The sequence below is a fragment of the Papio anubis genome, chromosome 5, assembly GCF_008728515.1.
Source record: "Papio anubis isolate 15944 chromosome 5, Panubis1.0, whole genome shotgun sequence".
In the NCBI taxonomy this organism is placed as follows: Eukaryota; Metazoa; Chordata; class Mammalia; order Primates; family Cercopithecidae; genus Papio; species Papio anubis.
In genome coordinates, this window is record NC_044980.1 from 50,412,292 (window position 1) to 50,439,055 (window position 26,764).

General features: G+C 36.5%; 1 protein-coding gene across 2 annotated transcripts in view; it reads left to right on the top strand.

Annotated features, from left to right (window-relative positions):
- Window positions 1-26,764, top strand: part of DDX4 (DEAD-box helicase 4) — a 99,680-nt gene that overhangs the window by 25,200 nt on the left and 47,716 nt on the right. Inside the window, exons 1-5 of one of the 2 annotated variants that reach the window (XM_031666169.1) lie at window positions 2,189-2,269; window positions 13,693-13,770; window positions 16,993-17,070; window positions 17,856-17,906; window positions 21,829-21,888. In XM_031666169.1, the coding sequence (XP_031522029.1) occupies window positions 13,695-13,770; window positions 16,993-17,070; window positions 17,856-17,906; window positions 21,829-21,888 (265 nt within the window). In that variant the 5' untranslated portion in view covers window positions 2,189-2,269; window positions 13,693-13,694. Of the gene's footprint in view, window positions 1-2,188; window positions 2,270-13,692; window positions 13,771-16,992; window positions 17,071-17,855; window positions 17,907-21,828; window positions 21,889-26,764 lie in introns of those variants that run through there. The other variant, XM_009208425.4, reaches the window with a different exon arrangement.

Here is a 26,764-nt window from a genome sequence, read left to right on the forward strand (position 1 = left end):
AGCTCCGCCTCCCAGGTTTTCGCCATTCTCCTGCCTCAGCCTCCCATATAGCTGGGACTACAGGCGCCCGCCACCTCGCCCAGCTAGTTTTTTATGTTTTTTAGTAGAGACGGGGTTTCACCGGGTTAGCCAGGGTGGTCTCGATCTCCTGACCTCATGATCCACCCGTCTCGGCCTCCCAAAGTGCTGGGATTACAGGCTTGAGCCACCGCGCCCGGCCTTAAAGTAGTTTTAAAAGTCAGTGTCTTTGTGAAAGAAATTGTAGTAAATAGATGTTAGCTAAAGATGCCTATCTTGGTGCATTCTCTCTAGGTTTGGGACTTAGTTAAATGAGCTTATTTGAAGGAACATTTTAACTGTTGTAATATAGTCAGTTGATTAAGAGATCATCTGTAGATTTCCTTTCATTCTTAAATTATTAAATTCTGATTGTCATGTGCAAGAATTTCGGAGCTCTATTCTGAACTTTTGCCATAATTAAAGGAAGTTTATGTGAGAAGGAGTAAAGGTGTGGATTGATAATAAGGACACCCTAAGAGTTAGAAGTGAGAAAAAAATTTACTCAAATTGTCCTTAATCTAGAGCTGTCCAGAGAAATGTTGGAAGTTTCCAAAATTAACCTGCATTCAGCTATTGATTTTATAACAAGTTGAATTTTCTAAATCCAGCAGTAATTCGACCACTGCTAATGTAATGCTTGTGTGTTAATAGTAAATAATTTTCTTTAGCCTAAAGTAGGGAAAGTGGAACAGTTAGTATTTGAGAGCAAAGACAGTCTTCAGCTACTGCTATGGCAAATTTGATTAAAATTAACCATGAATATTCTGATGCTATAGCTGAGGATATACCTTTTCATTGTAGTTGTAGTGCAGTGGCAGGTTGCGTATATAAATTGTTTTCAGTCCATAAGTGAATTTACTTTACAGTGAATCTTTTTTTTTTGAGACGGTGTGAGACAGTGTTTTGCTCTTGTTGCCCAGCCTGGAGTGCAGTGGCACAATCTCGGCTCACCGCAACCTCTGCCTCCTGGGTTCAAACGATTCTTCTGCCTCAGCCTCCTGAGTAGCTGGGATTACAGGTGCCTGCCACCATGCCCGGCTAATTTTGTATTTTTAGTAGAGGTGGGGTTTCTCCATGTTGGTCAGGCTGGTCTTGAACTGCTGACCTCAGGTGATCCACCCACCTCGGCCTCCCAAAGTAGAGGTGTGAGCCACTGAGCCCGGCCAGTGAATTCCTTTTTAAAACATGAGAGTACCATTAATTGGTTTCACTATAAATGCAGTAGAGGTTTTAAAAATTTCTGTAGTACTTTTCTAGAACAAAGATTAGTGTTAAATCACTAATACGCTGTAGTATTGATGAATATACTGTAATATATGGAACTCAGCACACAGTAGTGTATATTGACCAGTGTTGGTTTATTCATGTATTACTTTGTCAGATTTTATAATGATATTTTATTATATTTTCTTTTCTATTTTTATTTTTTGAGACAGGGTCTTATTCTGTTACCCGACTGGAGTGAGTGGTGTGATCTTGGCTCACTTCAACCTCTGCCTCACAGGCACAAGTGAACCTCCCATCTCAGCCTCCTGAGTAGCTGGGACTACAGGCTCATGCCACCACACCTGGCTAACTTTTTGTATTTTTAGTAGAGCTAGGGTTTCGCCATGTTGCCCAGGCTGGTCTTGAACTCCTGGGCTCAAGTGATCCTCCTGCCTCAGCCTCCCACAGTGCTGGGATTACATGCGAGAGCCACCACACCCATCCTGATTGTACTTTTCAGGAATATGGGTGACTTACATGACTAAACTTTTGTTTTAAGTCAGGTGTCAGCAAACCCTTTCTATAAAGGGCCAGATAATAAATAATTTAGACTTTATAGGCCTTACTTGTCTGTCACAACTTTGCTGTTGCAGTGCTCCAATACTGTTTACAGAATCAGGTGGCCCACCAGATTTGGCCTGTGGCTGTAGTTTTCTGACCACTGTTCTAGTGATATATATTAGTATTATATATACAATGTTAAAGTGAAGATGTCTTGGAATAATTAGTAAAGAAACATCCAGTGATTTAGAAAACCTTACAGTATGTCATTATTTTGTTCTGAATAAAGCCCAATTGTTACAATTTTCTAGTATTTGTGAAATAAATGACACATTTGTATTCAAAGTCAGAAACTAGTCTTTTCTTTCTTCCTTCTTACAGGATAGGTATTCTTCTGGAGAAAATGGAGACAATTTTAACAGGACTCCAACTTCATCATCAGGTATGTGTTATGTTTGGAAAACGGTAAAACCCTTTTTAGTTTAAGGGTTTCATCTAGTGAATGAAGAGCAGCAGACTAGTAGACATCTTGTAGAGGGTGTTTTAACAAATTTAGTGAAAGTTCCTTCTGATTTGGATATTGTGGAATGGGGGTACTTCTAGTTAGAGAAATTGAGAGAGGGGAAAGTATAGACTGTATTATTTGATTTAATGGGTTACTATAAAACGTTTGCCCAACTTGGAAGTTGCACATTCAGCTTCCAGGCTGCTAGGGCATCATCATCATCAGGGTTCCTGACATAAGGGAGTAGAATATAGGACTATAAGGTTGTTGAAGCAGGTTACAATGGTGATGACCTGTCACAATAATAATTGTTTAAGCCAAATCTGCCATACCATCAGGATATTGTGAGTTTCTTTGGGATCAGAAAACTAATTTGGGAAAAGTCTTAGGAGAACAATAGAAACAAGTGTCAAGGTAAAGGAACCCATATCCTTCCTGATGCACCCTCCTCCCAACCTCACTGTGAACTTTTCACTTTGGTTGCCCCTCCCACCATCATTTTTCCCCTTGGATTGTCCAACTCTGTTTTACAGAGTGGATGTAGATGGGAAGATGGGTGGAAGTGGTAGGACTAGGCTGGGAAATTGAGCTCACAGCAGTAGTTTTTCACATTGTTGAAGTCCAAAGCAGGATGAAATGCAATTGTTACTGCGTTAAAATAATTTTGACCAGGCTCAGTGGCTCATGCCTGTAATCCCAGCACTTTGGGAAGCTCAAGTAGGAAGACCATTTGAGACCTGGAGATCAAATGATCATTTGAGACCAGCTTGGGCAACATAGTTGGAGTCTATGTCTACAAAAAATTTAGACCGGTCCTGGTGGGCTCACGCCTGTAATCCCAAAACTTTGGGAGGCTGAGGCAGGTGGATCAGGTCAAGAGATCAAGACCATCCTGGCCAACATGGTGAAACCCCGTCTCTACTAAAAATACAAAAATTAGCTGGGTGTGGTGCTGCGTGCCTGTAGTCCCAGCTTCTTGGGAGGCTGAGGCAGGAGAATCGCTTGAACCCAGGAGGCGGAGGTTTCAGTGAATCGAGATTGTGGCACTGTACTACAGCCTTGCGATAGAGTGAGACTCTGTCTGCAAAAAAAAAAAAATTTAAAAATTAGCTGGTCATGGTGGCCTGTGCCTGTAGTCCTAACTACTTGGCAGGTTGAGGATTGCTTGAGCCCAGGAGTTCAAGGCTATAGTGAACTATGATCATGCCACTGCACTCTTCCCTGGGCAATGGAGTGAGACCCTGTCTCTAAAAACAAAACAAGACAAAAACATTTAAAAAACTATGGTGAAGTATACATAACGTAAGATTTATCATTTTAATGTGTACAGTTCAGCAGCATTTGGTACAGTCACATCACTCTGTAACCATCATCCACCATCCACCCCCAGAACTTTCTTGTCTTCCCAAACTGGAACTCCGTACCCAATGAAAAATAACTCCCCATTTCCTCCTCTCCCCTGATCCTGGCAACCACCATCTACTTTCGGTGAATTCGAGTAACTATGACTTTACTATGAGTCTCTAAATTGAGTTACTACTATTTTTAAGGCTGACTAGCATAAAAGGAGAGGGCCTGGTGGCATCAGGTAGTAGTTTTATCATTTCTCATCAAAAATTAGCAGATGAGGTAAAACATTTTATGGTTAAGGGAGCTGCATGTTCACTGAAACCTGGCCTATGTTGGAAAATATCCGTGGTGAGGTAGTTTCCAAAATGTGAGGATACTTTGAGAGTTAGTTTATCAGGTTAAAGCAAATCTCATTCTCATGAGGATCTTTCTTAAGTTCAGGGTAAATATCTTGACAAAAGTTAAGTTTAAAAGAGATGCTTTTGCTATTTTCAAAACATATTTATCTTTTATAAACATTAAACACAGTGGTTTAATACAGAAATACTCAGATTCTTAGAAGTTCTTGGAATCCTGCCTGCTGAAACCCCAGCAAAGGGCTAATTTTGCTTCTACCATATAAACTCTGTGTGTACTTAGAGTATTCCAGAAAGACAAATGGGTAAACGTAATCGATGCCTCTTAACCTGTCTATTTGCATAGATTGCTAGGAGAACCCTGGTTTTTTGAGGTACGAACAGAAGCCATTATTTGTAAAGGAGTGAAAGCTTAGATCTATAGTATATTAAAGCATAACACTGTTTTATATTGGAATTTTCAATAAACTAGACTGAAATAACCACCAACTAAAAGCTAAGTTTTTTTTAGCATTAGACCTATGAATGTTTAGGCTAATGAAATGAAATCACTAATGAAAATCACTAATGAAAAATATTGATTGCCTGCTTACCTTCTTTTAGATAACAAGTACTTTTTGTAGTTCTTCATAATTTTTTTATTTTTTAATGAAAATTTTCTTATTAGAGAAATGTAAACCAGTCCAGTGAATGTATTGTTTTAAAAAAAGTAAAAAGGGATAAATAAAATCTGAAATCTTAGCCCCTAAATTTAGCCACCATTTGATGTCTATTGACTCTGATTTTTTAGATTCCTGTGTATATTCTCCACATACATGATCGTATACCACTGGCATAATATAATACATATATTCCTTTTATTATAAATACCTGTCTTGCTTTTGGTTTGCTTACCCATGCTTACCTTCCATACCCTTTTCATGCTCTTAAAATTGTACTTAGACCTGCTTCTTTTCATTCTGTATTTTATAGAAATGGAATCCTGTTATATCTTGCTTTTATTTAATAGTCATGGAAACCCTTCTAAACAACTGGTATTATCTGATTATTTCCAAAATTAAGTGAAAACAATTTCACATTACTTGGCTTTAAAATGTCAATAGGAGCCGTAGTGGGTTATGCCTGTAATCCCTTTGCTTTGGGAGGCTGAGGTGGAGAAGTGCCTGAAGCCAGGAGTTCAGGACCAGCCTGGGAAACAAAGTGAGATACTGTTTGTACAAAAAATTTTTTAAAATTAGCTGGGCATGGCGATGTGCAACTGTAATCCCAGCTACTCAACAGGCTGAGGTAAGAGGATTGCTTGAGCATAGAATTTTGAGGTTACGGTGAGCATTGATCACACTACTGCACTCTAGCCAGGCTGATGGAGTGAACCCCTGTCTCTTAAAAAAAAATTCTGCTGAACCTTAGTTGCCTTGTTGTTTTTGAGGGTGGATCATTAAAATGCTGATTAGAAACTCAACTCTGTGCAGGGATGCACTGATGGGCTCTACTGTGAAGTAATCGGGCCAGGGCCGGGTTGTTTTGTTTGGGAGAGCAGGATCCTCTAGTCTCTGAGATTTAAGTATATGCTAGTTTCAGCCTTCCCTTCCTCCCTCTCTGTCCTCACTATATTGTACAGCTCCTATGTTGCTTTTGCTTATTTCTTCATTACTCATGTTTGATTTGAAACAAGCTGTTTGTGGGAGGAAGTTTCAGGGGTTTCTTGCCCTCCCCTTCCCCAAAGGAACAATTATTTTGTGTGTGTGTGTCTTTTTTTTTTTTTTTTCCAGAAAACTTTTTGCAAGTTTTATTTACAATGCTAACTTTTAAAAGGCCACTAAAGTTAACTGGATTACAAACTAGGCAGAAATTGCTTTACAAAAGGAGGGAAATACCAAAACGTTAGTTTCTATAGAGAATCCGCAGTTCGTTTTATTCAGGGCAAAAAAAAAACAACAACAACTTTTAATCACACTAGAAGAAACTCAGCATTAGGTTTGGAATCTGTACTCAAACTATACATACAATGACAGTATTCTGCTAATGCAGTCGATTTGCTGTTGTATTTGTCTACTTTTTTTGTATTAATAATTATAAACTCTAGAGCAGTGCAACTAGTATTTGGAACAATCTTTACAGTGTCAGGCACATTTCGCGTTTCTTCACACCATTAGTTCTGTGTATGTGGGCTTCCTCCCCTTCAGTAAAGTTGTTTTGATATTGAAAGTCTTGGGAATGTCCACAGGTGTTTTCTCCTTGATCTTATTGGCAGCAGTCTTGCATGTAACAAACCTTTGATAGTAGCTTGCAGCTAGAGTAAGTTCAAAGAGAGTTCCTTGGTGAATTTTCAGGAATTCTTGATCCCAAACAGGATTTTTATCTGTTCACTTTTCTTCTCAGTATTTGCAGGAGGAGGAGGAGGGTCATCTTTATGGTGGGTGCACCACTGAATGACCTTTTAAAATATTGCTTCATTAACATTTGATAGAGGAACTGGGTCATCATCTCCTTCAATCATTCATTCCCACGTCTTCCAACGTGATCTTGATAGTACAGATTGTTTGGTGGTTTCCACATTAACCTCAAATATTTCTTCATTGGAACTCCACAACTAATTGAAAGCAGGCTAGAGGCTGATACGAGCCGGGCAGCATCAGCACAGAAGGGAAGGGTGGAGGACATGGGTGCTCTGTGTATGTTTTTAAATGTGTGTTTTTCTGAGCATATTTTGGTGTGTATTTTTAACTTAGAAAAATTATTGTGCCTAAGTTTTTTTTTTTTAATTTTCTCCTGGTCACTGTTTAAGATATATTCCTAATTGATAATTGATTTTCTTATTTCTAATGACTGCATGGTATTTCATATACTTTTATCACCAAGTTTTATCTACCCCTATTTTCCCTCCGTGATAGGCACTGAGATTACCTCCTGTTCCCCTCTGCTACCATAGGATGGGCATTCTTGTATATGTTTATTTATGGGCCAGAGTGAGAATTACTTTGAATAGTGGACTCAAGAGTAGAATTACAGGGTTATGGAAAGGGGTAATGGACTTAATTTGTCTAAATATTTCGAAAATTGCTCTCCAGAATAGCTATACCAGTTTATACTCCCGTCATTAGGTTGTGAGGGTTCTCATAGTCCCTATATTCCCACCAACATTTGACATTTTTAATTTTAATTAATTTTTGCCAGTCTATTTGGGTATAAAGTAAAAAAAATTTTTTTTTTTTTTTTTTTAACAGGGCCTTGCTCTGTTGTCCAGGCTGGAGTGCAGTGCTGTGATAATAGCTCACTGTAGCTTCAATCTCTCACGCTCCAGGAATCCTCCTGCCTCAGTCTCTTGGGTAGCTGGGACTACAGACTTGCTCACCATGTCTGGCTGATTTTTAAAATTTTTAGCAGAGATGAGGTATTGCTATGTTGCCCAGGCTGGTCTTGAACTCCTGAGCGCAAGTGATCCTCCTGCCTTGGCCTCCCAAAGTGCTGGGATTATAGGCATGAGCCACCATGCCCAGCATCATTGCTTTAATATGCATGTATCTGGCTGTCTCTTCATATACATGTTGTTATTCTGTAAGTTTCTACTTTTGTGAGTTGCCTGTTCATATTTTTAGTTTATTTTTCTATTGAGCTAGCTCTTCCTATTGTTGATTGGCAGGCATTGTTAATATTCTAGATTTTAGGCTCTTTCCTGATTTAGACACTGAATATCTTCTTCCATTCTGTTGTCTGTCAGCTTTGTTCATGATATGCCTTATTAATCAAAAATTTAATTCTGAAGTTATTAAATAACTTTTTTGCTTCTGAATTTGATTTTGTAGTTTAAGAAACTCTTCCCCATCTCTGTCAAAAAGTAGCCTCCTACATTATCTTCCTTAGACTTTTGCCTTTCACATTGAGCTTTTAATCATCTGAACTCACCCTTTTTTAATCATGGTGGCCATCTTTCAGTGTGAAATCAAGACATAGTGTATGCAGTATGAGTATTCCTAAATGACTCACAAAAAAGGATCTTTGACATTAAAGTTTTTCTGGTCAGCCCTGGCCATGGGCCTCTAGTTATTGAGGAGTTGCATTTGTGAACTGTGGTAAACTAGACATAACACAAAATTTGCCATCTTAACAATTTTTAAATGTACCATTGAATCCCTTTTTTTCAATATGGTGAGAAATAGGGATCCAATTTTATTTCTCTCCACATAGCAACCTAGTTTTTCCAGCACCATCTAAGCATCCTGTCTTTTCCTTGTTGATGTGTGATGCAAATTTCATCTCTTAAATGATTTTGTTCTTTGTTGTCTTAAAGCATTGGATAAAATCTACAGCTCATTAACGAGTACTAGAAATAACAAACGTCTAGGCTTTTCCTCACTTCAATGGGAATACTCCCAAATTTTTATAATTGTGATATTTGCATTAGGCTACTAATAGTTGGTTTTTTTTTTTATCATGCCAAGAGAATTTCTTTTCATTTCTACTTGAATATTTGTTTTGTTCAGGAATGGCAGTTGAATGTTATCAAATGGCATTTTAGAATTACTGATTTCTATTATTTCTCCCTTATGTCTGTTAATGTAGTAAATTAATTTTTAAATGAACTTTTTATTCCTGGGCTAAGCCTTACATGGCTCTTTTATTGTAGTATTGGATGAAATTAGATATTTTAGTTAGCACTTCTGAATTAATGTAAGATTGGTGTATAGTTTTCTTCTGTCATGTTGTCCTCACTTGATTTTGGTTTCAAGCTTTTCATGTTTTCCAATAAGCTCTGGAATGTGAAAATTACCTGTTTTTTATAAGTTATATAGAATTTGTTCATAAAACTGTCTAGGCCAGGGCAGATTCTTTTTTTTATTTTCAACTTTATTGAAGCATAGTGTACACATAGATTCAATATGTATTTCAGTATGATACACAGCATAAATGTCCAGCTCACTAAATTATCACAAGGTGAGCACTCCCTGAAAGCCAGCACTCAGATGAAGAAAAACAGCATATTAACAGCACCCTTGAAGCCTTCCTTTTCCTTCCAGGCACTGTGCTTCTGTCCAGAGGTGACTACTATTCTGATTTCTAACAGCATAGATCAGTTTTCCCTATAAATGGCAGTCATATAAAATGGCATCATACATTATGTTCTTTTTTTGTTGAGGTTTTCTCCAAGTTGTTAGAAGTAGTTGTAGGTTATTCGTGGATGTATGATATTCCCTATGTAAATATACCATAAATTAAAATATTGATGGTCATTTTTATAGTTTCCAGTATTTGCCTATTATGAATGGTTCTCTTAAGAATATTTTCTAGTTCATGTCTTTTGGTGGATATAAAAATCTTCTCTGAATGTGATTGACAGAACAGTAGCATTGGCATCACCTGGGAACTTGTTAGAACTGAAGAATCTCATACCGCACCCAGGACTACTGCATCAGAATGTATGTTTTAATGAGATCACCAGGTAATTTGAATGCACATTACTGTTATACTCTGAGGTCTCTACTTGAAAGACTTGACACTGAATTCTAAGTGTTTAGTATTTTAGCTACTTTGGATAATGAAAGGGATTAGAAGTCAGGACAGCTGGCAGCCCTAAGCACCACTAAATAGTTTCAAAACTCTTTGCCACCAAGTCTTTTCTCATCTTCCTTTAATTTTCCTCATTCTGGTTTAGGCAAATCACTGTGAAGAAAGGTTGGAAGATTATAGAGTCCTAGAGCTCATACTGAAGTCTCATACATAATTGGGTTCTTTCGCTTGGTGGTTTTAGTATATGGATTTTTTTAAAGTTGTTCAATATTTGAGCCTCTTTGGATTTGGTCCAAGTGTAACTATGTTGGGAGATATTCTTTGTGGTCAGTTGGGGATTGTGTACACTAACACTAAATTCATTTTAAATGGACTTCATTTTTATTTCTTTTGGTTTATTTTCGTGGATTTCGTAGCATTCAGGAAGAGCATCTATACTCCATCATTTATTGGTATTAGGGGCTTATTTTTATTGCTATGTATAATATGTGTTATGGGGACTGCCATGATATATATCAATGACAGCATATCATTACATTCATGAAAGTGAATGTAAACTTTCACATTTACATGTGAAACTACTGTGAGATTTAAAACTACTAAAAAATGGAAAGGAAATAATTGTATATTTTCCTTAGGATTGTGTGCTAATAACAAGGTAACTGAGTTAATTCTTTCTTAGAACCTTATACTTTTGTACCATCATTTTTATGTATTTTTTATTTACATAGGTTTTTGGGGAACAGGTGGTGTTTGCTTATATGAGTAAGTTCGTTAGTGGTGATTTGTGAGATTTTGGTGAACCCATTACCCGAGCAGTATACACTGTACCCAATTTGTAGTCTTTCATCCCTCACCCACCATCCCACTCCTTTCCCCAAGTTCCCGAAGTCCATTGTATCATTCTTACCCTTTGCATCCTCATAGCTTAGCTCCTGCTTATGAGTGAAAAGATCTGCTATTTGGTTTTCCATTCCTGAGTTACTTCACTAAGAATAATGGTCTCCAATTCCATCCAGGTTGCTGCAGATGCCATTATTTCATTTCATTTTTCTGGCTGAATAGTATTCCATTGTGTATGTATACACCACTCATTGATTGATGGGCATTTGGACTGGTTCCATATTTTTGAAATTGCTAATTGTGTTGCTATAAACATGCGTTTGCAAGTATCTTTTCATAAAATGACTTCTTTTCCAACTAGTGAGAGGTAGGATTCCCAAGAATAATTGTTACCCTGTGACTTTATTGTAGAATCTTTATTGAAGAATTTTTCATTAAAAAAATCTAATGTATTAAAGTCCTGTGGAAAACCATAAAGCTTAATGTTTTGAACCACCACTACTTGTAAGAACATTACCCACCAGGCACGATGGTTCACGCCTGTAATCCTAGCACTATGGGAGGCCGAAGTGGGTGGGTTACTTAAGGCCAGGAGTTCAAGACCAGCTTGGCCAGTGTGGTGAAAACCTGTCTCTACAAAAAAAATACAAAATTTAGCTGGATATTGTGGTACACGCCTGTAGTCCCAGCTACTCAGGAGGCTGAGGCGGGAGAATTGCTTGAACCCAGGGGGCAGAGGTCTCAGTGAGCCGAAATCGCGCCACTGCACTCCAGCGTGGGCGACAGAGCAAGATTCCATCTCAAAAACAACAAAAAAATTCTTATGCACATTTGGGTTGTTTCCTTTTTTGCTGTTATGAACAAACTCATCATTCCTTAGTTTGCTAAGTATATGTGAAGTCATGAAAGGTGTTAAATACTTTCATGACTTTCAAAAAGTATATGTCATATACTTTTATTTGGAGAGATTAGTTTTTTTTTTATTCATGTATGTTACCTTTTTTAGATGTTGTAATGTTAAATACCCTTGCAAACTGGGATAAACCCAATTAGTTATAATATATTTTATCCATTCAATTTACTGTTGGGTTTGGTTTGCTAATATTTGTTTTTGAGATTTTGTATCTATGAGTAAGAGGTTTATAATTTTCTTCTGAACTTTCATATCAAGGTTATGTTGGTCTGTAGAATGAGTTAGTGAGTTACTTCTCTGTTTCCTGGAAGAGTTGTGTGACAGTTGAATGATTTGTCCTTTGAGAGTTTGATAGAACTCACCTGTAAAACACGATCTCTGCATCTTTCTGATGCAGAAATTTAAGTACTGATTTAACTTCTGTAGGAAAGTTGGGTTTTTTATTGATTCTTGAATCACTTTTGGTGAGTTAATTTTCTAGGAACTTTTTCATTTCTTGTAATTTAGTAGCATAAAGTTGTTCAGAGAAGTTCTCTAGTTGTCTTTCTCTTCTATCTTTGAGATTCTTTTTAAACACGTTTCTAATACTGTTCATTTGTATCTTTGTATCTGTTCTCCCCTCACCCCCTTTATTGGTCCTCTAGTAATTTGTTATCCTGGCAAATTTTATAGGTCTTTTCGAAGAACCAAGTTCTGGCCTTTTTGAGCCATTATATTACGTTTGTTTCCTTAAAAAAAAAGAGACACAGAGACAGACAGATAGAAAGACAAGGTCTCTTTCTGTTTCCCAGGCTGGAGGGCAGTAATTTAATGATAATTCACTGCAGCCTTGAATTCCTGGGCTCAAGTGATCCTCCTGCCTTAACCTCCTGAGTAGCTGGGTCTACAGGTGTGCACCACCACAGCCAGCTACTTAATTTTTTTTTTTTTTTTTTTGGTAGAGGTAGGGTTTTGCTATGTTACCCAGGCTGGTCTCAAATCCCTGGCCTCAAGCATCTTTTCCCACTTTGGTCTCCCAAAGCTGTTTCCTATTTTATTAATTTTCATTCTTTATTTCCTTTACTTTTGTGTGATTTACTGTTTTTCTAGTATTCTTGTTGAGATGGCTATTAAGCTTATTGAGTTCTTATTTTCTAGCGTAAATATTTAAATACTGATAAAGTCACATTTTTATCATATAATTTGAAGTATTTTTAAACTTCCATTGTGTGCTTTTTTTTCTTTTTTTTTTTTTTTTGAGCTGTGGGTTATATAGAAGTGTTTTTAAAAATATGTCACCAAATGGGATTTTAAACAATTTGTCTCATATTTAATAGCTTTTGATTTGATTGCATTGTGATAAGAGAATCTCATGTATATGAATTGATTTTTGAACTCTTTTGTTGAATTTGCATTATGGCCTTCTACATGGCCAGTTTGTAAACACTCTCCATTGTTGAAGAATGTGAGCTCTTTAATGTGGAATGCTGTATATTTCTGTGAAATCTATGTGCATACTATTGTATGGATGACCATAATTTCTTTATTCCACTTTGATCATTTATTTGGTATTACAGACAATGCTTATAAAAACTTTTTTTGTGTGTCTTTCTGGATAACCATGTGATTGTATCCAGAGGAGAAATTCATGTTACTGTACTTTCAGCGTATATGCCTTTTAAATTAGGATCAAGATTGATCCAGTTTATACTCTAAATACAGTGTATTTTTTTTTTTTTTTTTTTTTGAGACGGAGTCTCGCTCTGTCGCCCAGGCTGGAGTGCAGTGGCCGGATCTCAGCTCACTGCAAGCTCCACCTCCCGGGTTCACGCCATTCTCCTGCCTCAGCCTCCCGAGTAGCTGGGACTACAGGCGCCTGCCACCTCGCCCGGCTAGTTTTTTGTATTTTTTAGTAGAGACGGGGTTTCACCGTGTTAGCCAGGATGGTCTCGATCTCCTGACCTCGTGATCCACCCGTCTCGGCCTCCCAAAGTGCTGGGATTACAGGCTTGAGCCACTGCGCCCGGCCCAGTGTATGTTTTATGCTTGTTTCCCTGTGTCTTTGTTCTGGCTATTAGCAAACTTAAGACTGGTTTCCATTTTTTAAAAATTTATTTATTTTGTTATTTTGTTTCAGGGAACGGAAAGGACTGTTTTCCATTCAATTATGAGGTTAAAAATTGCTGTCTTTTGATTTCTAATTCTTTATGAGTGAGATTTAGTCACAATTTATTTTTCTTTTGGAGAGCTATTCATATAGCCATTTTTTTTTAACCGGGCTGATTGTCATCTTTTTTACTGCTATGTAAAATTTCTTCTTTGCCACATGTGGCACATTGAGAAGGCTTAAGGTTTGCAAGTACTCGATACTTGTTTTTATTTGACTGACTTCAAAATGTTGTTTGCTTTAGAAATGGATGATGGACCTTCTCGAAGAGATCATTTCATGAAAAGTGGATTTGCCTCTGGGCGGAATTTTGGAAACAGAGGTAAGCATCTTTGTCTTTCCTTAATCTCCTGAACTGTTGATTAATTGTATATACAAAGGCTTTCATAGCCGTTTGGCACAAAACTAAATCTGTTGTAACTCAGTGTATAGTAGACTTGGTGTTGAGATAATGAGTTCATCGTTTTTCCAAGTTCATTTTCTTCTTGCTGTTTTACTTCTTTGGGCTAGTAGGGAGTAGTGTTAAGTTGATTAGACAGATTGGTTGGAGGGATGGATGGGTTGGATGGACGGATGATTCACAGAGCTGCTGCTTAACGTGTTTATGATATTGATTTCCATCAATTGACGTGGTAAGAATGTTTGTAAAAGCTTCAGGGATTAGAGGTGAGAAGGACTCTTTCTTGAATTTTATATTTTTCAAGAAAAGGCAGTATAGGAAACATGTGTTAGCTCATTAGTATTAATTTTTTAAGAACTTATTTTGCCATTATTGGATTTTTTAATTTTAGAACAACCACCTGATATGACAGATAATGACACAGCAAAACCTCTTTCTACAGTGCATTTTTAGACTTAATATTAACATGCTAGAAATACTATGTGCTGTATTTTATTATAGTGCAATAACATATTAGAACTTCAAGTTAAATTTGTTTGAAAATCCCTATGGTCATTTTTTTTTTTTTCCTTTTAGGGGTTGCTATAGCTAGGGCTATTTGGTAAACATACTTGACACTTATTCTTGAATTTATTAGATGTTATTTTTTGAAAAACTTTATTGATACTTTCAGATATTTTTGTTGTGGAAACTAAAAGATGCATGATGTTTTATTTGACATTTGGAAAATTTCTTTAGATACAGTGAACGCAAATTTGAGTCTTATATTTTGACATGTTTCTGCCACTAACGGAAATGATTAATCAAATATCACATATATTTTGGTTTTTAAGACTGCATATTAAGATGCATTGCTTATTTGAACAATGTAATTGTGCTAAGAGATTCAAATGAGGTTTTATTAGCTATTACTGACATTAGAAATAATATATTTAGGAGCATATTTAGTATTTAGATATATTTTAAAATTACATTTTAGTAGAGGTTATGTGATATTTTGATACAGTCTTCTAAATATTATTGAATAAAACCTTTTTCAGTGAGAAAATCATCACTGAGGCAGATTTTACCACAAATTATTTTCATGTTTTAGATTGAAATACACATAAAATTTCTGATCAGAACTCTCAGTTGTTAATACTTTAAACAATTAGCTTTATATTTTCTATAACCTGGGACATTTGTAGACCCATGAGTATAACTTACTTTCCGTATGATTCTTCCAACATTTTATATAGTTTCTTTTTTTTTTTTTTTTTTTGTTTTATTTGAGACAGTTTTGCTCTTGTTGCCTAGGCTGGAATGCAATGACACAATCTCGGCTCACTGTAACCTCCACCTCCCAGGTTCAAGCAATTCTCCTGCCTCAGCCTTCCAGGTAGCTGAGATTACAGGTGTGCACCACCACCCCCAGCTAATTTTTTTGTATTATTAGTAGAGATGGGGTTTCACCATGTTGGCCAGGCTAGTCTCAAACTCCTGACCTCAGGTGATCCACCCACCTCGGCCTCCCAGTGTGCTGGGATTATAGACGTGAGCCACCGCGCCTGGCCTATATAGTTTCAATCTTGATTTTCTTCTCAGTAGAACTTGCATAACTAATAATGTGGTTTTCGAAGTTGACTCTTAATTGCTTAAAATATCGACTAGCTTGTTATGTCCTGTGAAGTATGTCTAAGTAGCTTGGACTTCTTGAATCACACATCTTTGAAATCTGATTAAAATACTTTTATAGTTGGGCATACACAATTTTACCTGTGGTTTTAGAAGTTACACAGATCCCTTTTAACTCCCCTCTACAAGGGTATTACAGAGGTAAGTAAGACAGTATATAGGGATCACAGGGAATGCTTTACTTTTTTTCTCAGTGATAGTTTAAAGCGTCATTTTATGCTGTTTTGGATGTCTCTCCTGTTATTTTTTATTTTTTATTTATTTATTTATTTATTTTTTTGAGACGGAGTCTGGCTCTGTAGCCCAGGCTAGAGTGCAGTGGCCGGATCTCAGCTCACTGCAAGCTCCGCCTCCCGGGTTCACGCCATTCTCCGGCCTCAGCCTCCCGAGTAGCTGGGGCTACAGGGGCCCGCCACCTCGCCCGGCTAGTTTTTTGTATTTCTTAGTAGAGACGGGGTTTCACCGTGTTAGCCAGGATGGTCTCGATCTCCTGACCTCGTGATCCGCCCGTCTCGGCCTCCCAAAGTGCTGGGATTACAGGCTTGAGCCACCGCGCCCGGCCTCTCCTGTTATTTTTTAAATTTTTTATTTTAAATAATCCTGCTTCTTGCTGTCACATCTCTGCCCTTGAGATTTTTAATTTAGTGGTAGAGAAACACATGGAAAGAAATACTCCTTTAAAAAGGTACAGATAGTATGCTGTGGGAATGTGGAAGAAGGATAAATTATGACTGGAGGGCTAAAGGAAGACTTCACATAATTGTTTTTTTGAAGAATGAAATGAATTTTGATAAGACAAATAGGAAAGCAGGGAGTGCTATGCCAAAGGAATAGCATGTACAAAGATGTAAAATTAGCAGTTGACAATGTGGAGTTTTGGAGTTGTTTGGTGTGAATTAAAATGTTGGGTGTTTAGAATTACATAGTGAGAAACAAAGCTAAGAAAGTTAGTATGGGAAAATAGTATGGTGAAATGCGGAGGCCAGGAGGGGAGTGGTAGTCTTAGGTTTTTCTCTTATGTATTCCCTTGTTTTAATTTTAAAAGTGGAAAGGATGTGATAAATATAAGAAATAGAAAAATAAAAAATAGAACAGTTAAACAGGACACAGTATAGCATTTTCAATAGCAATGACTTTCACACAGGGCAGAGTATAATAGCTGGCTCTATCAGGATGAGAATTCAACATATAGAAAACTATGGAGCAGAATTTTCCTGCTTGAAGGTCTCCAATATAATACCAATAAGTAGAAAGCTGTATTTCACCAGTAGTAGATTTGTTTTTACCTTGGTATCATAATTTAAGAGTTTTTCTTTTCAGTTGCAGGTATGTTAATTAATTTTAGGTTTCTATGCTACTCTATTCCCATCCTTGGAAGTCCCTTTACGCCGGGAATTCATTTAATTCTTAGTTTTTGATGATGACACACTTAATTTTGTATGTTAAAGAGTTTAATCTGACCTTTTTCAGATGCTGGTGAGTCTAATAAAAGAGATAATACATCCACAATGGGTGGTTTTGGAGTTGGAAAGAGTTTTGGAAACAGAGGTAATTACTTGGTTATGATATCTTACAATCAAAACTTGAGTGATTTTTTAATAATTGAGTTTAAATACTGATTGACAGACATTCCATATTGACATTTAATTTGAAGGTATATATTCCCTGAGTGCCTTTGCACTAAAGATTATTTTATTTAAACTTATTAAAAACATTTTTTAATTTTATGAAAGATTACTGATGAATACTTTTTAAAATTAGTCCTAGAGACCTGTCTGTATGCTCCAGAGATGCATAACTCTTAGACGTAGGTTTTTAGGAAATAAGTTTGAAAGCAAACAAATAAGTTTGATGACTTTTTTTAAAAGAGTAAACAAAAAGAAGCTAACAAGATTTTCATGTTATTGAGGAGAAAATCATTGAGTTATTGGATTATAATTTAGTTGTATTGTCCTTAGCAGATGAAGAGATTGAGTTTGTAAAATTTTGAGAATTTTGATGGTTTGAAATAGAAAACATATAGTGGTTACACTGACATATTCCTCTGTTTTGCCGATGTGCATATAGAGGAGTATGTGACAATTGAGGTAATATAGAATTGGCTGAAAAGAAAGTTGTTTTTAACCTTAAGAGAATGGAGTTGATAAACTGACACAAAGCAGAAATTGTTTACAGCCTGAGTGAATTTGCATGTGATAGCTATGTATACAGTTGTGTACTGCTTATCTTAAAAAGTCTTCATAACTAGTAATCCCTGTGTGGTTATTATTTTTATTATTATTATTTATTACCACAGAGGTACAGGAAATTGTTTCATTTTATATTTTGTATAGGTTTTTCAAACAGCAAGTTTGAAGATGGTGATAGCTCTGGTTTCTGGAGAGGTAAGGTCAATATTTTTGTGTGTTAAAATTTAATGTCAAGAGTACATGCTAAAAAAGAGAAATGAAGATTAAGTCTCTTAGTCTGGGCCAATTCTAACTTATTTAAACCAGATTTTATGACATAGCTATATCCAAAGCCTTAACCAAGGATATTACTACTTTGTACATAAAGAATTCAGGCATACTAACGTGGCCTGTTGCCATCTGCCTTAATCCATGAGGTACGACTTTTGAATGCTCTGAAATTTAAGAAAATGGGGATAGTAAAAAGTAGTCAAGAAGTGAAACTTCACTCTCTATATAAATACAGTTTGTGATGTATAGGGTCATGTTTAGATTCAAATAAATCTAAGAAAAAGTTTCTTGAGAATGTAAATCAGTGCTGAAATTAAAGACATTTCCATTGAAGGTACTGAACTCTACAGGAATACAGAGAATGATGAAAATAATGATACCAGAAGATGGACCACGATAAACAGTGCATTCCCAAATCTGATTGAGTCGATTTGGGTGAGGCCTTAGAACCTGTATTTAAAAGCATTCATGGTGATTCTGATACCTCCTGTGTTTGGTAACCATTGATGTATAAAATCTTTATAACATAGAACACTTTAGGGTGCCAAACTTGGCTTCAAACTTGTCTCTGCCTCGCTACCTGCTAGTTGAAGTAGAACAAGCTGCTTAATTTTTCTAAGCCAGTTTTCTGTTCCATAGAATGGAAGGTATTCATTTCATAGATGGTTAGGCAGACTAAGTGAGAATGCGTGTAAAAGCACACAGCTCAATACCAGACACATTCATGATAAACACTCATGTCATCTATCTTTCTTCATTAAATATTTGAAGCTTGATCTTATTAAACACTTTGATTCCCAAAGTCAAAACCAAGTCTAGGTCTGATCACCTTAAAACACTTTTGGTATAAGGCCGGATTTTAATTATCAAACGAGACTGTTTCTCCAAACTATTGCCAGTCTCTTTCTCCCTACTTCTCTTTTTTTTCTCCTATCCCATTCAAATGAAAACATATATGACGTAGAACTAGTATTTGTGAGAGAAGAAAAATACCATCATTTTTATTCTTTTCCATTTCTATTTGTTTCTATGCTGATCTCTCAACTTTGAACTCATTTAATATTCAAGATCATTTCTGCTTATACACAGACCTTTCTTACCTACTTGACCCCTTTCTAGAGATGGTGGGCCAAAGAGCTTTTGAATACAAATTCCAGTTTCTGATAGCAGTTGACAGAACTTCTCTCTGAAGTGGCCTGCTTTCTTCTTTTTTCCTTCTTAGTTCACCTAAAATAATATATATATATTATATTATATTAGATGTAATATATGTTATATATTATAATATATATTATATAATATATTATGGATAAATAAATTTATATATAAAATATAATATATCCCATTCAAATGATTATATATTATATGTTATATATTAAATATATATTATATATTAAATATATGTATATGTAGTATATAATATATATATGGATTGAATTCATTCATTATCCTGATTGTTAACAAGCCCAAGTTTCGAGCTCACAGTAGAAACTTTTTACTCTGGACACAAATGAATAGTATGTTTTTAAATTTTTTTTCCCCTGTAATCTACTTTGCTTAAGCTGGTATATTGTAGTGATAAGGAACTCAGATACTGGATTTGAACACCTAGGTGTGAGACTCAGATCCTCCTCCTGGCAATTATATTATCTTGAAAAAGCCTGTAACTTTCTGTTTTTCATTTTCCCTATTTATAAAATGATGATTATATCTACTTCACAAGGTTTTTGTGAAACTTTAAAAAAGTTAATACATGTGATACATTTAGAACAGTGCCAGGTACATACTTTCTTTATATGTTGTTATTATTATTACTATTTTTTGAGACAGAGTCTCGCACTGTTGCCTGGGCTGGAGTGCAATGGCACAGTTTTGGCTCACTGCAACCTCTGCCTCCAGGGTTCAAGTGATTCTCCCGAGTAGCTGGGATTATAGGCGCCTGCCATCACACCTGGCTAATTTTTTTTTTTTTTTTTTTTGGTATTTTTAGTAGAGCGGGGTTTCACCATGTTGGCCAGGCTGGTCTCAAACTCCTGACCTCGTGATCCACCCACCTCGGCCTCCCAAAGTGCTAGGATTACAGGCATGAGCCACTGCACCAGGCCATGTGTTATTTTTATATAATTAATAGGTTGTAACTAATCTTGGGATCATTATCTCATTTTTGTTTGTGTTTAGCTTTATTTCCTAACTATAGAGATCACTTCTTTTTTAAAATACTTTTTCATTTTAAAATAGTTTTATTCATAAGAAGTTGCAAAAATAGTGCGGAGGTTTTTCACGTACCCATCACCCAACTTCTCTTAAATGTTTTCTATTTTTATTCCCACTGTGATCAAAGTAACTATAGGTTTATTTTAGGGAAATAATTGGCCAAAGATATTGTGAGACTCTTTTCCTTGCCAGGTCCCAGATTAATAGTTTTTTTTTTTTTTTTTCTCTAAGGTAGTAAATACTAGTTATCATCATTGTTATTCCAGGGCCAACTTTTCAAAAATTATTTCTTTCCTGCCCTTCTACATTGTATTAAGTCCTACTTTCCAGAAAGTTGTCTTGTTAATGGCTCTTCAGGATTGTTTGTCGGTTGTCAGCTGCAGCTGAAATAGGAGACTACAACAAGAGCTTTGAGTCACTGTTTATTGTAGAATAATATTAGCTGTTAAATGGATTGGGACTTTTACACAGGAACTTAGCTAATAGCCTGCAAGCTCTTTAGTCACTTGCTCTCATTATTTTGACTTAATGTTCCCAGATGACAAGTACAAAGATCCCTTGAAACCATCTTTGTATTCCTGAATGTGACTTTTTTTGGAATCTTCTGGAAAGCTTGATGATACAGTAATAACATAGAACTTTTACATTTTGAAAAATCATTCCTTTCAGAATAAACATTTCTGGGAATGGGGCCTAGGAATTTATTTTTAACCAATTCTCCAGGTAGTTTTCAGGCCGCCTTCAGTATAGTAATCTCTCATACCACTATTTTAAAACTCTGGGAATGTTACTTCTTAATATCATTAAAAATGGAAAAGCTGGGATATCCCCAAATTATTTCATTAGGATGAATGGGGGAAAGTTTGCATATATTTAAGAAAGCGCAAATGTCTCAAGTTTATTAAGAATGGTAAATTGGCTCGGTGTGGTGGCTTACGGCTGTAATCCCACCACTTTAGGAGGCCAAAGTGGTTGAATCACCTGAGGTTCAGGAATTCAAGACCAGCCTGGCCAACATGGCAAAACTGCATCTCTTCTAAAAATACAAACATTAGCCAGGCATGGTGGCACGTGCCTGTAATCCCAGCTACTCAGTAGGGATAATCGGTTGAACCTGGGAGGTGGAGGTTGCGGTGAGCAGGGGTTGTGCCAGTGCACTCCAGCCTAGGAGACAGAGCTTGACTCCATTTCCAAAAAAAAAAAAGTAAATTACAGAAAAGATATGACATTATAAATAGAACAGTCTAGTGGTCTATGGACCTTATGTGAGAACCACTTGATTACTTAATAGTTTAGATATTCCTGAAATCATTTTTGGTCAAACTGAAATTTATGAAATTCTTATTTTTTTTTTTTGGCTTGTTTTCCCTAGTATAATGCTTGGCAAATAGTAGGTTCTCAATTTCATATAAGAACAATTAATATTTAGATACATGAGATGATTTGCATAGGGAATTGACTCTGAATAATGTCTTTATATATCTGTTAAAATTATTTGAAGGAATATGTTTATATTTTAACTTATGAAAATATTTTGTTTTCTAACTAATTTATCTTGTGACAGTGCTATTCTTTATATATTGCATCATTTAAGTTAATTAAATGCTATTTACATGTTAAACTTTTATTCAAGAGTCTAGTAATGACTGTGAAGATAATCCAACACGGAACAGAGGCTTTTCCAAGAGAGGCGGTAAGGACCACATTTTGGAACAATTTGTGCTTAACACAGAGACACTAAACTGGTAAAACTGATTTTGAAGGAGCTGGATGAAAAATACTGATGGTGAAAACCTTTGAAGGAAAATACTTTGGTATATGTTTTCTGCTTTTAATATTTGAGTGAGTATTCAGTAGGTGCCCCTCCTTTCACTCTTTTTTTTTTTAACTTTTAGGTTCAGGGGTACATGTGTAGGTTTTGGTTATCTAGGTAAATTGCAGGTCATGGGGTTTTGGTGTACAGATTATTTCATCACCCAGATAATAAGCATAGTACCTGATAGGTAGTTTTTTGATCCTGTACCTCCTCCTACCTTCTACTCTAAAGTAGGCCCTAGTGTCTGTTGTCCCCTTCTTTGTGTCCATGTGTTCTCAGTGTTTAGCTCCCACTTTATAAGTAAGAACATTCAGGATTTGACTTTCTGTTCCTGCATTAGTTTGCTTAGAATAATGGAGCTCCATTCATGTTCCTGCAAAGGACATTATGTCATTCTTTTTTATGGCTGCATAGTAGTTAGTCCATGGTGCGTATGTACCACATTACCTTTGTCCAGTCTACTGTTGGTGGGCATTTAGATTGATTCTGTGTCTTTGCTATTTTGAATAGTGCTGTGATGAACGTATGTGTACATGTGACTTTATGGTAGAATTATTTATATTCCTTTGGGTATATACCTAATAATGGGATTGCTGGATCGAATGGTAGTTCTGTTTTATGTTCTTTGAGAAATTGCCACACTGCTTTCCACAATGGCTCAAGTAATTTATACTCCCACCGGCAGTGTATAGGCATTCCCTTTTCTCTGCAACCTTGCCAGCATCTGTTATTTTTTGATTTTTTAATAATAACCATTCTGATTGGTATGAGACGGTATCTCATTGTGGTTTTGATTTGCATTTCCCTAATAATTAGTGATGTTGAGCATTTTTTCATCTGCCTGTTGGCTGTATGTTGTCTTTTGAAACATGTCCATGTCCACTGCCCACTTTTTAACAGAGTTGTTTGTTTTTCTGCTGGTACATTTAATTTCCTTATAGATTCTGGATATTAGGCCTTCGTTGGATGCGTAGTTTGCAAATATTTTCTCCCATTCTGTAGGTTGTGTGTTTACTCTGCTGATAGTTTCTTTTGTTGTGCAGAAGCTTGTTCATTTAATTAGGTCCCATTTGTCAATTTTTGCTTCTGTCAAGGTGACTTTTGGCATCTTCATCACAGAATCTTCCAGGGCCTGTGTTTAGAATGGTATTTTGTAGGTTATCTCCAGGGTTTTTATAGTTTTAGGTTTTACATGTTATTCTTTAATCCATCTGGAGTTGATTTTTGTATGCAGTCTAGGGAAGGGGTCCAGTTTCAATCTTCAGCATATGGCTAGCCAGTTATCCTAGCACCATTTATTGAATAAGGAATCCTTTCCTTATTGCTTGTTGTTGTCAACCCTGGCAAAAATCAGATGGCTGTAGGTGTGTGGAATTCCCGTTTGCAGATGGTATGATTTTATCCCCAGAAAACCCTATAGTCTCTGCCCCAAAGTTCCTTGATCTGATAAATTCCTTCAGCAGAATTTCAGGATACAAAATCAATGTACAAAAATCAGTAGCATTGCTATCCACCATATTGTTAAAATGGCCATACTGCCCAAAACAATTTACAGATTCAATCTACCAATGACATTCTTCACAGAATTAGGAAAAGAAAACAATTTTAAAATTCATATGGAACCAAAAAAGAGCATGAATAGGCAAGGCAATCCCAAGCACAAATAACAAAGCTGGAAAGCATCGCATTACCTGAGCTCAAAGTATACTACAAGGCTACAGTAACCAAAATAGCATGGTACTGGTCCAAAACCAGATGCCTAGACCAATGGAACAGAATAGAGAGCACAATTTTAATTTAATTTAATTTTTTTTTGAGATGGAGCCTCACTCCGTCACCCAGGCTGGAGTGCGGTGGTGTGATCTTAGCTCACTGCAACCTCCACCTACTGGGTTCAAGTGATTCTTGTGGCTTTACCCTCCCTCATAGCTGAGACTGCAGGCATGTACCAGTACGCCTGGCTAAGTTTTGTATTTTTAGTAGAGACGGGGTTTCACTATGTTGGCCAGGCTGGTCTTGAACTCCTGACCTCAGGTGAGCTGCCGCCTCAGCCTTCCAAAGTGCTGGGATTACTGGCATGAGCCACCGTGCCTGTCCTTGTTTTACTTGCTGATATCACTGATCTGTTGTTTCCCCCCACCATGATCGTGCTATAAATTGCAGAAGGAACGTGCTATAAATTACAGAAGAGGGACAATGTGAATCTTGGTCAGTCGCGGTTTAGATGAACTGGGGATGTCTTTGTCTCTGAATAGAGTCATTGGAAATTTGAGGATGGAAGAAATTGTAGATTATTTTTTGTTCAAGTCTAGCAGTATTTCACCATACTCTGGTAATTCAGCTTCTATTGAATTCGAGATGAGATAGTATCAAAAATTACCATGCTTAATTATTGATTACGTATGGGCAGTCATGTTAAAATAGCAATGACAACAAAACATATGAAAAATATAGTGAACTTATTATAAAATTGCTACGGATGTGCAAATCTATGTTAAGAGGTTTTATAGTAATCACATACATGAATTTTTGCTGCACCTTGGTGACATTCTTTTCCTTTGCCCATTAGGTAGGTAGTTGGCTGAATTAGGCCCTCCCTAGTGAAGGTAGGACTTGTGGATTTCAGAATGAGGGAAGACTGTCTCCTTAATTACTTCTTACGGTAATTATGGACAGGGGTGGTAGTGGGGAGAAAGTTAAGCTAAGAAAAAATAAGACTCATCTTTTACCATATTTTTTTTAACAAGCAATTTTTGGCACTTAATGTTCCTAAAACATAGCTCATATTTGAAATTTTTTTCTTCAGAGCAGTGAATATCTTTTGTACTATTAACATTAACATTTACTTTAAATCAATTTAATTCATATTTAAATGAGGCAGTCGAAACCATTTGCAGCTCTATGTGCTTGGTCCTGTAGCAAGTGTAGGATAATTAGATTATAGATTAGTGTAGGATAATTAGCAAGGACACAGCTATTTTTCAGGGTATCCCTGATTCCCATTCTCTGTAGATGTATACATTTGAGGATAGGAAGACTGTGTATAGTGGTCGCTCAGAAAATACATGTGTGTATATATGTTTGTATTAAAATATGTAGACAGGTACATATACCGTAAATGTGTAGCTCAATTATATTTCACAAACTGAACTCACTTGAGTTCAGTGTGTTCACCAGCATTCAGGTCATGAAATACAAATTACTAGCACCTCAAAAGCCCCTTTTCATGTTCATTTTTTACTCACTAATTACTCATTACCCCGAAAATCTCTATTAAGCCTTCTAACAGCAAACAATAATTTTGTCTATTTTTATACTTGATATAAATGGAATCATATCATATGTAGTGTTTTATGTTTACCTTCTTAGTGTGTTTGTTGCAGTTGTAGATCATTATTACTGTTTAGTATTCTTTTGTTTTACTGTTGTTCTATTAATGATAGGTATTTGGATTACCTCCAGTTTGGGGCCATTATGAAAGTGCTTCTGTAAACATTCTAGTATTCTTTTGGGTGTCATTAGTACATACTCAGAAGAAGAATTGCTAGGTCATAGGCTATATATATTTTTGGCTTTAATAGTATTGTCAAATGTTTCAGCGTTTAAGATACACTTTCACATTCTAACCAATGCCTGGTATTTTATTTTTCTCTCATTTTAACCTTTCTCCTAGTTGTGTGGTGGTGTACTCATTATGTATTACATTTCTATGTTTTTGGACTAATGGAATGTGGAGCACTTCTTATGTCTATTGGCCATTTTGACATCTGGACATCTTTTGTCATTTGCCTGTTTTTCTATTGAGTATCTTTACTTTTACCTTTTTATTTGTAAATGATTTAAAACTTAAAAGTTGCAAGAATAGTTCATACAGATAGGCCAGGCGTGTTAGCTCATGCCTGTAATGCCAGTACTTTGGAAAGCTGAGGCGGGCAGTTCACTTGAGGTCAGGAGTTTGAGACCAGCCTGGCTAATATGGTGAAACCCCGTCTCTACTAAAAATACAAAAATTAGCCGGGCGCACTCCTGTAGTCCCAGCTACTCAGGAGGCTGAGGCAGAAGAATCGCTTGAACCCGGGAGGCAGAGGTTGCAGTGAGCTGAGATTGTGCCACTGCACTCCAGCCTGGGTGACAGAGAGAGACTCCGTCTAAAAAAAATAAGTAATTGGCATTAATCTGGAGTTTATTTTTGTATGTAATGTAGGAATCAATATACATTTTTTTCCATATAGATGTTCAGTTGACCTAGTATCACTTATTGAAAAGACTGTCCCTTCCACTCTGCACTACAGGGCTGTCTCTGTCCTAAATTAGGTGGCTTATATATGTGTATCTGTTTCTCTAGGTTTTATTCCATTGGTCGGTTTTTCTATTTTTGTACCATTGCCCCATAATCTAATTACTGTGATTTCATAATAGGTCCTGATATCTGGCATTGTAAGTCATTCAAGTGCTTGTTTTTCAAGGGCTGTGGTTTGGATGTTTGTCCTTCTCATGTTGAAATTTGATTCCCAGAGCGGGAGGTAGGGTCTAATGGGAGGCGTTTGGGTCATGGGGGCGCAGATCCCTCATGAATAGACCTGTTCTCCTTGCGGGGGTGTTGAATGTGTTCCCTGTTAGTTCCCTTGAGAGCTCGTTGTTAAAAAGGGCCTGGTACCCTCTACTTCGTCTGCATCATATGATCTCTGAACACACCAGCTCCCTTTCACCTTCAGCCATGGGTGGAAGCAGCCTGGGGCTCTTACCAGATGCC